General features: G+C 48.6%; 1 protein-coding gene across 2 annotated transcripts in view; it reads left to right on the top strand.

The window, feature by feature from the left end:
* DIPK2B (divergent protein kinase domain 2B) overlaps nt 1–11,827 on the top strand; it is a 17,812-nt gene extending 5,985 nt beyond the window's left edge. Inside the window, exons 3-5 of one of the 2 annotated variants that reach the window (XM_031064161.1) lie at nt 7,354–7,527; nt 9,681–9,969; nt 11,193–11,827. In XM_031064161.1, coding sequence (XP_030920021.1) covers nt 7,354–7,527; nt 9,681–9,969; nt 11,193–11,539 — 810 coding nt within the window. In that variant the 3' untranslated portion in view covers nt 11,540–11,827. The remainder of the gene's footprint in view (nt 1–7,353; nt 7,528–9,680; nt 9,970–11,192) is intronic. The other variant, XM_005429651.3, reaches the window with a different exon arrangement.
* The last annotated feature ends 620 nt before the right edge of the window (nt 11,828–12,447 follow it).

The following is a 12,447-nucleotide window of genomic DNA, read 5'->3' on the forward strand; positions in this document are numbered from 1 at the left end:
GCCCGGTCAGTGGCAATGGGGCAGCCTTGTGTGCCCCCAGCCAAGTCCATGTGACAAAGGGGAGAGGTAAATGATGCCCTGATGGGAGGAAAAGTGCCACAGTTGAAGGCCAAGCCCTGCCAGCCACAGGTAATGCCATGGCACAGCCTGTGCAGGGCTGGGATGGGCTTGGCCCCAGCACCAGCTCCTGGCTCCTTGTGCAGGTTGAAGTCCTGTGCAAAGCCATAGCACCAGGTTGTAAGAGCCAAAATGAGAGATGTGGGACTCCATGCAGCTCTCCAAAATGCAGTTTATTCCATCCAAGAGGTTCCAGCATGCAGGGTGGTGGGTGACAGAGTTGTGCCTACAGCTGTCAGCTCCAGCTGCAGGCAGCCCTGGAGACCCTTTGGTTTTGGTTACAATGCATTCTGTACTTTTCTTTGCTGAGCATCTTCATACAGCAGAACCAATCTATACCTTAACTTTTATCTATAGCCTATCATAGCTACTGTAATTACCATATTCATGTTGCTGTTCTCCAATCACTAAAAGTTAGTACATTACAGTTTAAGCTAGAAGATGTTTTTCAGTTTTCTTACAGTGAAAAATTCTATGTTTTTTCTATTTGCAACATCAGCAGGCTTGTTTGCCTGTGCTATCTTTCTGCTTAGTAAAAACATCTTCTTGTTTGAGGTGGGTTTATCCTTTGCTTTAAGTCATAAAACCCCTTCTAACTCACACACCTTTAGCCTCCTTGGTTATCCAGTAAGATTGGCTCAGCAATTCTTTTCCTCTATATCAAAACTTGCTTCCATTTCTATTCTTCTTCAGATTCTACATTCAAAAATCTTTCTGCCAAGCACACATATCTGTGAGACTTTCTGGACAAACTTTCATCCTTCCCAGCACCAGGTGGCTTCAGGCACGGGGGTGACAACAGGCTGTGCACACAAATGTGATAACAGCTCCAGTGAGGAGATTGCTGCCTTTTTTTTTTCCTAGTTTTCTATCATGTCTCAGCATTTTGGGGTTTTGGGGTTTTTTTCATCATAAATTTTTACCCACAAGGGCGGTCAGTGCCTTGAAAGCGATTTTGCTTTGGGCCAGGGGTCAAGTCAGTGTGGGTCTGTCTTGCTGGTGGCTGGCAGGACGAGGGGCATGGGCAGTCAGAGCCAAAGCCTCGATTACTCATCCTCCTGCCATCCATAGCAAATGACCTCAGGCACAAGGAAGCACAGTGCCCTTTCTCCCACAGTCCTGGGGTGTCACAGGTGAAGCCAGGACAGGAGCACGGTGAGCGTGGGTCACACCACCAGGTAAATGGGCAGCCAGAGCACAGGGCATCCCCCCCACCCCACCCAAACAACTGCAAAACATCACAATAATAACCCCTGGAAAGGGCAGGGGCCAGGGTGGGGGTTGGATATGCACTGAACAAGACCTGAGAGACAAAGAAGGATTATTCCAGTACTTCTTCCCATTCCAAGAGAGAAATGGCTGTGAAAAAGTGACTTTATTTATATTTGTATACAGGCAGCTGCTTGCTGCATCCACTCAGCTTTGGTGAGTGCTAAAGCTGTGCTGCTTTAGTTCTTCCTCCACTGTTACCCTGTGGAGCAGCACCCCTTAGGAGAGAGAGGGAGGGAGGGATGCACTGGGGTTATGCCTGGAGTGCCCAAAAAGGACTCACCAAAATCACTGCCAGTCCAGCACAGCAGGTCACCCTGAAGTCAGTACCCTCCACACCTGACAGGGAAAAGATTTTTGGAGCAAAGCTACACTGTACTTTGTTTTGTAACTTTGGGAGAGGCATTAGAGAGAGGGGATGGGTATCACTTCCACTCAGAGCATCCCTCACCTGAGCTTGAGGGCAGGGACAACTCCTTAGGCTGGCAGGCAGCCCAGGCACTGCTGGCCACCCCTGTTGCCCCAGGCAGCACTGCAGGGGCCTGAAGGAGGGCAGGTTGGGCTGCCAGGTCCTCCAGCCTTGCTGGAGTGTCCCAGGTGTTTGTGCCAAACTCTGCTGTCTCCCCGCTCCCCAGCAGTGCTGAGGGAAAGGAAAGGAATCGGGAGCTTAAAACTTCATTTTGCTGAGCTGGGTGAAAAAGTAACTGGAGAAATGTGGCTCTGTAGTATCTCAGACCTGCTGCAAAGCTAAATCATCAGCTGAGCCCAAATCCTTCTCCTTAAAAGGCTCTTCATGTGGTACAGTTTTGCCTACCCTGCCCTCTCGGAGCCAGAAGTGCCAGCTGAGCTGGCAGGGCTGCACACAGGGGCACACACAGAAATAGGGATGCACATGTGCACACACAGCACCACCAGAGACCCTGCTGGGACACCCTGCCCTTGCACCTATCCAGTTTCTCCCAGGAATCTCCCTGTGCAGGGGAATTCTCAGCAGCAGTGGGAGCTGAGCTGATGCCAGCTCCAGGGCACCTCTGAAGGGATCTCAGGGCCAGCCTGGGGGACGTGCCCAGTGACAAACTCCCCGGGACATTTCATCAACCCCTTTTAGCAGCTTTGTAGCTGGAAAGGGCAAGGGAGGCTGCAGGGAGGCCCAGACCTTTGCACATCAGCCTCAGGATTGCTCTGGTCGTGTTTTCACAGTCCTTTGGTTCTGTAAATCAATCAGAGGAACAAAAATTGGAATTTAAATTCCTTCTAACAGCATATAGATTTGACTACACAGAGAAATATAGTGATCCAGAGACCCTGGGACTTCCTCATCACCAAATTTCTGCAGCAATCACTTTTTAAGATCAGGCATGTGCTCTGCAAAATGGCTTCTGGTCTCACACTGGTCTTAATTAAAATACAGCCAGTGGCAACAACATTTCAGTCATACTGTGTGTGTGAGTCTGTGAGTGAGACCCCATCCCAGCCCTGCTGTGTGGGGCACCACAGGTCACAGTCTGACCTCCCCAGCCCATCCAGCCCCACAGGGATGGGGATCTCCCTCCTCCCTGGCCATCCCAGGGTGGTTATTGGTAACCCAGCAGGAGCCACTGGAGAGGGGTTTTGGGGCTCCCATGTCTCTTCAAATACGGAAAGAACTGATTTTATGGCTCTATTCACCCACTCTCCCTCTTCTCAGAGGTGTTAAAGAACAGCTCTCCCAAGGCCTGACAGGATGCCCAGCCTGCTGCACAGAGCTGCAGTCACACAGCAGCGCTTGTTCTCCCTCCCCTGCAGTTTGTCCTCTACAGCAGCACTGGGGGAAGCTAATGGGCCCAGGTAATTCTGTGTGATAGACAGAGCACCATGACAAACCACAGCGTGCTTGAATCAGAATGACAGACCATGAAGTGATGTTTTTCCACTTTACACTGCCTGCCCTGCCTGACCCAGCCAGCAGCTGAGCCACCTGCCACAGCGATTATTGCACCAGCCACAAGGAAAAGCTTTACTGGATGCAGCAAAGTCTTCAGTCTTAAAATCCAGCCTGCCTCAGAGATGAGCAGGATTGAGCTGGGGCTCAGCCTGCTCAGCAGCCCCAGACACCAGGGGCTTCACCAGGAGCTCATCACCTCAAACCAGTCTGGGTGCTTGCCTGCTGGAGGGGCTACAAAGCATGTTGGTTTCAGCACAGGTCACCCACAGGGAAAATTTACAACCCTGCCTACAAAGCAGAGCCTGGAAAATGCTGAAGGCAGGGAGAGGAAAGCAGTACCAATGTGAAAATCCATCATTTGCAGATGGATTCTCTAGGATGGACTGTTTGAGACTACTGACCAACAACTACTGACCAGCAACTACTGACCAGCAACTACTGACCAACTACTGACCACCAACTACTGACCAACAACTACTGACCAGCAACTACTGACCACCAACTACTGACCAACAACTACTGACCAGCAACTACTGACCAGCAGCTGCTGACCAGCACCTCATCCTGCCCACAGCAGATGCACCAGCACCCTGATTATGAGTCCAGTCCTCATCTCTTCTTGCTGCACAGGGGCAGCAGCTCACTCACATGTCCAGTTGTCCATCCTAGGGAAGGATGGGAACTCTGGGGCTCCCAGAGACAGCACCTGCCACCTCTTTGACCCAGTGCCTCATCATCAGGGACTTCCATAAACCTGCTGGCAGTGGGGATGAGTTTCTCAGGGCATTCCTATCTTCTTTCTTTTGGGAGTTAAGGAAACACTTGTATTCACATCACCAAGAGCTGTAGGTGCTTTCACACCTACATCCAAGTGTTTGCTCCTGGAATCCATCCTAAACCTGGTAGTTTGGTGAAGCTGGACCCAGGTAGTGGCTTGTGGGCAGGAGGCAGCTGTGATCCTGGTCTGGGCCATCTCTCCTTGGGCTGTCTGAAAAGAAAACAAAGCAAAAAATCTTCCACAAGTTGTCTTTACATCCAAGTGAATTCTGGGTGTGTCTGTGCTACATATGCATAAACCCATGGAGTTTAAAATGCATCCTGTACTGTGTAATAGGGTTTAAGATCTCTCAGCTGAGTGGAGGCAGGCTTTGCAGGAAGTACTCACTATCACATATAGAAATGTGGGTATTTAATCAAAGTAAATAAGAAGCTTTCCACATCAATCACAAACAATACATCAGGCTGTCTGTCAGGTCTTATTCTCTGGGGTGATAAGTCACTGCAAAGGACTTAAGACATTCTCAGATAAATCTGTATCTCCAGTGTTTCGAGTGTGTGTTCCTCACATTTTTCTTCCATTGACAGTTTTTCTCTGACACTTTTACAACTCCAGCTCCTTTTCTGCTGTAGAGATGTTTCCATCAGCCTGCAGGAAGGTGAGACCCCTCTCCACTGAAACAATCAAGCAGGTGCTGAGCTTTATGCTGGTGACTGTCTCTGCTGAAATCAAAAGGCCCCATTGCCCAGTTTTTGTGGATCAGAGCTTCATTAAACTGTAGGCAGGTGTCAGCACCCAGCCCTGCTCCTCTGCTCCCACTCCTCCCTGGATGTGCCTGGAGCAGTTCCTCAGGAAACCATGAGCCCCACGGGCAGCACGTGCCCACATTGATGTTAAGAGGATGAGCTCTGACCTCAGAAAAACCCTAATTACACCGTCCACGCCTTCTCTGCTGCTGTGATTTAGGTTCCCACTGTGTGCTCTTCAGGGCCTCAGCTTTTGCATTGCAGGCTCCTGGAAGCAGCAAGGCTTTCTAACTTTGGCTGCAAATATTTGCATACACACAGAGCTGCAAGAGACTTTCTCCACCATTTATCTCTTACTTAACACGGCTCTGTTCTGCTCATTTTTTATCACATGTCCTCCAAACGGAAAGTGACAGAGTCAGCCACAATGTTCCTGCAAGTGCTGCAAGGCAGAAACCCACAACCATCCCTCCCCCTGCACCTCTTCTGTGGCTTTACACAATTAATTGAGAAAAAATTTTCCTCATAAGGCTACACCAGAGGAGTGTATGAAGACTTGCAACAGGAACTGAGCAGAATTTTTTTTTTTGAAAAAGTTTTTTTCTTTTTGGGAAGAAAGGTTTTTTGGTTTTCATGAAACAACACTTCAGTAGTGGTTGAGTTTCTCAGGTGGTTTTGACCAGCTATTGGCATTTTGGACCTGTTTTGTGCAACTGATGGCCAAGGCAGGAGTGTTTGGAATCTCACCGAGGCCATCAGGGACGCAGAGGAAGAGGCGTGGGACATCTAATTCCTCCTTTCCTCCTCCAGCTGGGAGTGTCCTACTCACCCTTCCCATGTTCCTTCATCTCTTTGTCACGGCTGGGTGGTTCAGTGTTTTGTGCCAAATGAACAGCTCGCACAGGAGGGGCTGAGAAGGACCTACCCCAGCGCTGCCACGTGAGCTGGGGAGATGCTGCGTCACATCTTTGCTCCCAGCATGGAGCGTGGCAGGGAGCAGCCTGAGCTCCACCTCCCTTTCCTCTCTGAAGCACATCTCCCAGCCATCAGATTATAAACAAAACTCAAAAGAGCAAATTTGGCTGCTGGGATCATTTTTAATAAAGAGGTTTAAAAAACCTGATTCCCTTCCCCAGCAGAGGCATGTCAGGGCAGTGATTCTGTGCCACTGTGGGCAACCTTCCATATATAAAGTCTCCTTGGCTGTTAAGGAAGACTAACTGAAAAATAAAAAAAAAGCCATTTTTGACTATGAAGGTATAATTTTCTATGCTGTTTATCCCAGTCATAGATTGCTCATGCAATTTTACAAGCCAAACCTCCAAATCTGAAGGGTGAAATACAGTGATAATTGACTCCATTAGCCCAACGGTTCTCTATTTGTTGCTGCTATTTACCAAAAAATAAACACAGGCTATTTGGTTTTGATAGTTAATGCATGAGTTTATCAGAGAGAGAACATATCCTGTGCTTACACTCACACATAATGTTTATTTACATTTTTAAAGCATGTTTACTGACCTTAGCAAATAGTATTTCCAAGAAAGCTGCTCTCAGGTTAAGCAAATAATGAAGTGATCCGAAGATTATTTAACGAGGGAAGTGACTCACTGTTGTGAGGGCCTCCACCAGAAATGCCAGGGCTGGAAACCCAGGCAGGAGGAAGAGTCCCATGGTGTGGAGTGATGTGGTGCTGTGCAGTTGGGGGAATATGAGGTTTGCAGTGCCCAGGAACGAGGGCCATTCTTGAAACCTGAGTTGGGAAATGGCATTTTTGGGTGGCACAGGTCCTCTCCTGGGAAGGGTGAGATGCCCTGTGTGCCCACATCCTTTGGAACTGTGCCACAGCAAGCAGGGGCACAGTGGGCCGAGCACAGAGGTGTGTGTACCCCAGCATGACTCAAGCACATTGCTCTCGGGGGTCTCTGTGGTCAGGATGCCCTGAGATGTGTCAGAGAGTCTCTTTTCCCAGCTTGGCAACTGAAGAAGAAGTCAGGATTCTTCTGTTCTGGTTTTCAAGGTTGTTTATTTTCTGTTATTTATAACACTCTTTTGTTCTTACTCTAAACCAATCCAAAAGTGCCACCATCACTCAGAAGATGGAGGCTGGGAAGAAGGAGAAAGAAGGACAAGGCACGCCCAAATTGCTCCATCTTGGCCTCTGAACCCCCATTCTAAAACCCCCAAAATTCTACATTTTCACCCTGTGATAAATTCACTAGCATTGATCTGTAACTCCTGGCACAAAGCTGGTAATTGTTTTTTCCATGGGCTAAAATCAAAGGCACAGGTGTTTTTGACTCTGTGCCAAGGCCTCCGAGCCCCCTGTCAGGGTCTCGAGTCCTCCAGGGCAGAGGAATGTTGTGGGTTCCAACACATGGCAATGTCTCGGGCTGGAATCAGACATCCCTGCTGGGATCATGGCAATGTCTGGGGCTGGAATAAGACATCCCTGCTGGGATCATGGCAATGTCTGGGGCTGGAATAAGACATCCCTGCTGGGCTTTCCCCTCTCCCAGGGCCTGCCCAGCCCCTTGCTGCGCTGCCCGTCCCAGCGGCTCCTGGACAGGATCGTGCGGCGCTACGCTGAGGTGCCGGACGCCGGCAGCATCTACATGGATCACCTCACAGACAGGGACAAGCTGCGCCTGCTCTACACCCTGGCAGTGAACTCACATCCCATCCTCTTACAGGTACGTGCCAGCCTGCCCCAGCCTGAAACAGCACCCCACAGCCCCTCCCGAGCAAAGCCTTGCATGAGATGTGTGCCAGCCTCAGGGGAAGAGGAGTCCCAGCCCTGGCCCTTGTCAGCTCCCTGGCCTTCAAAAAGTGTTTTTCTTCTATGGGGTTGGGGTGCTGAAGCCAGGCAGGCTCATGAGGGGCTGCATCAGTCTGTGAGGCTGGGGAGAGACAGGGAACCCCAGGTGTGTTATTGCACTAGAGCGCTGTGAAATCCAGGGTTTTGCACATCCCCAACACTTCAAAGTGTTCGGTTTGCACTGCTAATGTATTACATAAACTCACAGCCTGTTTCTAGAAGAGAAAGAGGTTTCCATTTGTGTTTTCCATTTGCCTGCTGCTGGTAACTGGCTCTGGGTTTCAAACCTCTGGGTTTGAAGGTGGTGATCTGGGAGGCCTCACCCCCTTCCCCTGGACCCCTTCTGACCTGCCTGGCATGCAGCTCCTCTCTTTCCTTATGTGTCCAAGTGAGAATCCTCACCTTTCCCCATCCCACCTTTAGTCCTCACTGCTGGTTCCTGCAACCCTTCATGATTCCATGAAGAAAAGATGCCAGTGGCAGCATCATCCATCTCTGGCCCAAGGCCACTCTGCACTCAGCATCTCACAGGGCTCTGCATGGTGCAAGGGAGGGGAAATGGTGCTGGGAGGCTCCTGGGGGTCATTCAGCCACCCCAGTTATGGGTCACTGGCACATGAAGCTGTGGCCCTTAGCTCTCTAAAGACACAGGAACACAACTTGAAGAGATGAGGAAAAAGATACCAAAGAGAAAAAGCTAGATTTTTACACAGTTGCCCAGAAGGCCTTCACAGCAGAAGGGAGAAGTAACCTTAAACATGAAGCTGGATGAGTTCATAATGGCTTGGCAGGGTCTGAGGTGCTGGGGTCTGAGGTGCTGGGGACACAGATGAGCTTTAATGCAAATGACAGAAAGCTTTGTGCTGGCATAGCTCAGCAGTCACACAGTTTGGCACGAGCTGCAGGGATGCAGGGAGCCCAGCCCAGGTGTCTCCACTGGAGCAAACACCCACCACTTCTGCCCCTGAGACTGCAAAGTCTCTTGCAAATGAGCCTGGCAGTTCTCACCAATTAGCAAAAACTGCTTTAGCCTTACCTCAACTCCAAGCTGTGACTTCATCTGTTCAGTGCTCATGAGGGACCCATCAAAGACACCTAAATTTAGCTGTTCTGTGGCTAAAATTTTCATGAATCTGAAAACTATTATTATCTGGGACTTTCCACTTAGTCTCTCTTACAGAATAAGTCTCGAAATACCAGATTCTTCCTCTGTTACAAAAAAGAACCATAAGAAAAAGAAAAAAGCATCCTAACTCTCCAGGATGGGGTAGTAAGTACCTTTCCCAGCTGATGTGCGAGGAAGGATTGCAGGGTGGTTTAAAAACCAAACCACAACCTCTCAGAATCTCTGCTTGTCAGAGTGACTCTGAGATTTGTACAAGCTTCTTTTTCCCAGCCTAGCAGTTGAAGAAGGAGTCAGGATTTTTCTGTTCTCATTCTCAAGGCTGTTTATTGTTTTTTATCTAGAAAATTCTTTCTCTGACCCACCGCAGGTCTGTCTGGCAGGTCGGGCTGAGGCACACTGACCGCCTCAGAGGTGGTGTTATCTTTTTATACTAAAAACTACATGTACATTATTTACTGTGACTTCCCAATACCTATCACCTATGTTAGACAGTGAGCTTCTACTCTAAACCAATCTAAAAGTGCCAACATCACCCAAAAGATGTAGGCTAGGAAGAAGAAGGAAAAAGGACAAGGCACGCCCAAATTCCTCCATCTTGGGACTCCAAGCCCCCATTCTAAAAACCTCAAAAATCTATTTTTCACCCTGTGATAAATTCTCTATCATTCTACTTAAACTTTCTTGATGTGTAATTCTTCGTATAAAGGTTGGTAATTGTTTTTATTAAGGGCTAAATCAAAGGCACAGGAATCTTGGGGCGCGAGTCCTCCAGGGCAGCCAGAGGAATTTCCTGGGTTCCGACAACAGCCCTGCTGCTTGGAGCCAGAAAGGGCACTCTGAGAGGGAGGTGGCTCCATAAACAAAGGGCAGGGATGATGCCCCCATTGCTGTGCTTCCCACAGATCTTCCCCGATGTGGAGGGCTGGCCCTTCCCGCGATACCTGGGCTCCTGCGGGCGCCTGCTGGTCAGCGCCAGCACCCGGCCCCTGCGCGACTTCTTCGGCGCGGCGCCCGAGGTGGCCGCGGACCTGGCCCTGCAGCTCCTGGCCGTGCTGCGCTCCATGGCCACCAACGACCTCAACTACTTCTTCTACTTCACCCACGTGGACGCTGGCACCTTCGGCGTGTTCAGCAACGGGCATCTGTTCATCCGCGATGCCAGCACGCTGGGCGTCATCGACAAGGAGGAAGGTACTCAGCGGGCTCCGTGGCCACGCATCTGTCACGGGAGGGCTCAGGACGCAGGGCAGACAAATCTTTCCCCTTCTGCCCTTGGCTCTACTGCTGCCTTTTTGGTTTATTTTGGTTTTTTTGTGGGTTTTTTTGGGTTGTTTTTGTTTGGTTTTTATTTAATTAACCAAACACCACCCCTTGCTAAATTAAATGACGAGAAGTTCACAGAGACACTCACCATCAGCAGCTCCTGCCATCCTGGCTCCGAGTCGGGAAGGCGATGGGTGTTGTGTTTGTGCAGTCGGTGCTTTGGTGGCCACTCTGTAGCTGGCAGCAGCTTTCAGTGTGCATGGCGTGATGAATGCTCTCATTTGAAGCCTTCTTTTTCAAACTTTTGCCACGCAAATGTCAGTATTTGCCAGCAGAAATTTTGTAGTTTCGTTTGTTCTCAGTAGTGGGTCAAATTAGACCCTTTTAACATGCATTTATCACATTGACTAATAATAGTTATTATTATTATTTATAGCAACATATATTATTGTTATATATGTTTTTATAACAAATATATTTATTTTAATAACAAAATCTCCCTTTTTGTCACTTTTACACAAAATCAAGGGTTAATATTCAATTTTCACAGGTTACATTGGTCTACTCCTGCAAGTAAAGCTAGTCAAAGACTATCCATCCAATAATTTAACAGTTTCATTTTGAATATTCAGATTTTCAAAAGGTTTTTCCTCAGCTCACACATTCATCTGAGTATTCAGAATATTCAGAAGCAGCTGTCAGAAAATTTTCCACTGGATTTCCTTTTCTTATCCCAGCAGTTATGACTGTTAACTTGACTTCAGCTAGATGAGCTGTTGTCTCAATGTAATGATTTTGGTTAACATGGAAAAAATTACAGGTCTAGCTATTTGTGGTAGTTTTTTGTAGGAGCTCCACATTTTAGATTTGTACTCCAATTCTCATTTTTTCTGCATCAGCTTGACTTGACAGACTCATCTCCAGTTCCTCCGACAGGCAGTTCTGAAGAGCTCTGTCATTCAGGAAAATATACATATTTCAAAAGCGAGAAAATTGGCACACACACAGCTTCAGCACCGAGTAATTTGCAGTGAAAGGTGGTCACATCCTTTAGACAGTAATAAACCCCATGTTAACTCAGAGGCTCAGCTATCTCTGGCTGTCCAGCAGCTCACTATTCTGCTTCTAACAAGCAGTTTAATTGTCCCCAGCAGGGAGCCAGCTGATCGATGGCCAACAGGAGTACAAAGACATCTTCAGCTGCCTGACTGTGGACTGCCAGTCTGCGTTAGTGCCCTGTGACTCCATCAGGGACCAGCACAGCCTCGTCATGGTGTGCCAAGACCTCCTTCCGAAGCTGCTGTCGGGGAAGTTCCTGTCCCCCGTGCAGGAGAGCATCGACGCCTTCCTGGAGCGCTGTGCCCGCGGCCTCGGCGATGGTGGCGGCGGTGCCAGCGAGGCCATGGCGGAGCTGGCAGGGATCCTGAAACCTCTGCGCTCCTGCGACTCCCGCTTCGCCTACCGCTACCCCGACTGCAGATACAGTGACAAATACTGACCCTGGAGCTGGGCCTGGCAGGGACTGGGGCAGCGTCAGCTTCCTCCCAGAGCGGGAAGCAAGAAGGAGACAGGGTAGCTGGAAAGAGCTGCCCCAAATCTGGGGTGTTCTTGGTGTAAGAGGGAGCAGAGTGCACATGGGATTTATTATTCATCTGCCAGAGATGCATTTGTTACATGGGATAGAGACGTGGTGTATGGTTTAGACATGGTTTATGGATTATTAACATTGTCATGACTGACAAGGGGCCACAGGATTAATAAATCTCATTCATGTGTTTTGGCCTTGGAAGAGTTTCCCATGCCATTTGTTGAAAAGCAAGGCAGGATGTTCACAAGCAGCTAGATAGAGGATCTTTATTGCTAAGAAACTCTTTCTGATGGAGATGATATATAAAAAAATATGGGATGGATGGACGGTGGATAGATGGATGGATGGATGGATGGATGGATGGATGGATGGATGGATGGATGGATGGATGGATGGATGGATGCGTGGATGGATGGATGGATGCATGGATGGATGGATGGATGGATGGATGGATGGATGGATGGATGGATGGATGGATGGATGGATGGATGGATGATGGATGCATGCATGCATTTAAGACTTTCCCTGTGGCTGTTTTTAATGTGCTAAGAATCATAGATAAATGGAATGACCAGATCAGCTCTGTACCATCACCCATCACAGCTCACTTATATAAAATTTTTTAATGTTATTACTTTGGTGGCACACAGAACAGAAAGACACAATCAAAAGCATTAAAAAGATGAAAGGTTCCATGTCTCTTGAGACTTAATTTCTCTAATCCCCAAATATAATTGCTTCTAGTCTTTCCCAAGTCAATGGACAGTAATCAGAGACTAACACAGGACTTTGGTTTAGGGTGAAGAAGAAACTGCAGC

The sequence above is a fragment of the Geospiza fortis genome, unplaced genomic scaffold (assembly GCF_000277835.1).
Source record: "Geospiza fortis unplaced genomic scaffold, GeoFor_1.0 scaffold159, whole genome shotgun sequence".
Lineage (NCBI taxonomy): Eukaryota > Metazoa > Chordata > Aves > Passeriformes > Thraupidae > Geospiza > Geospiza fortis.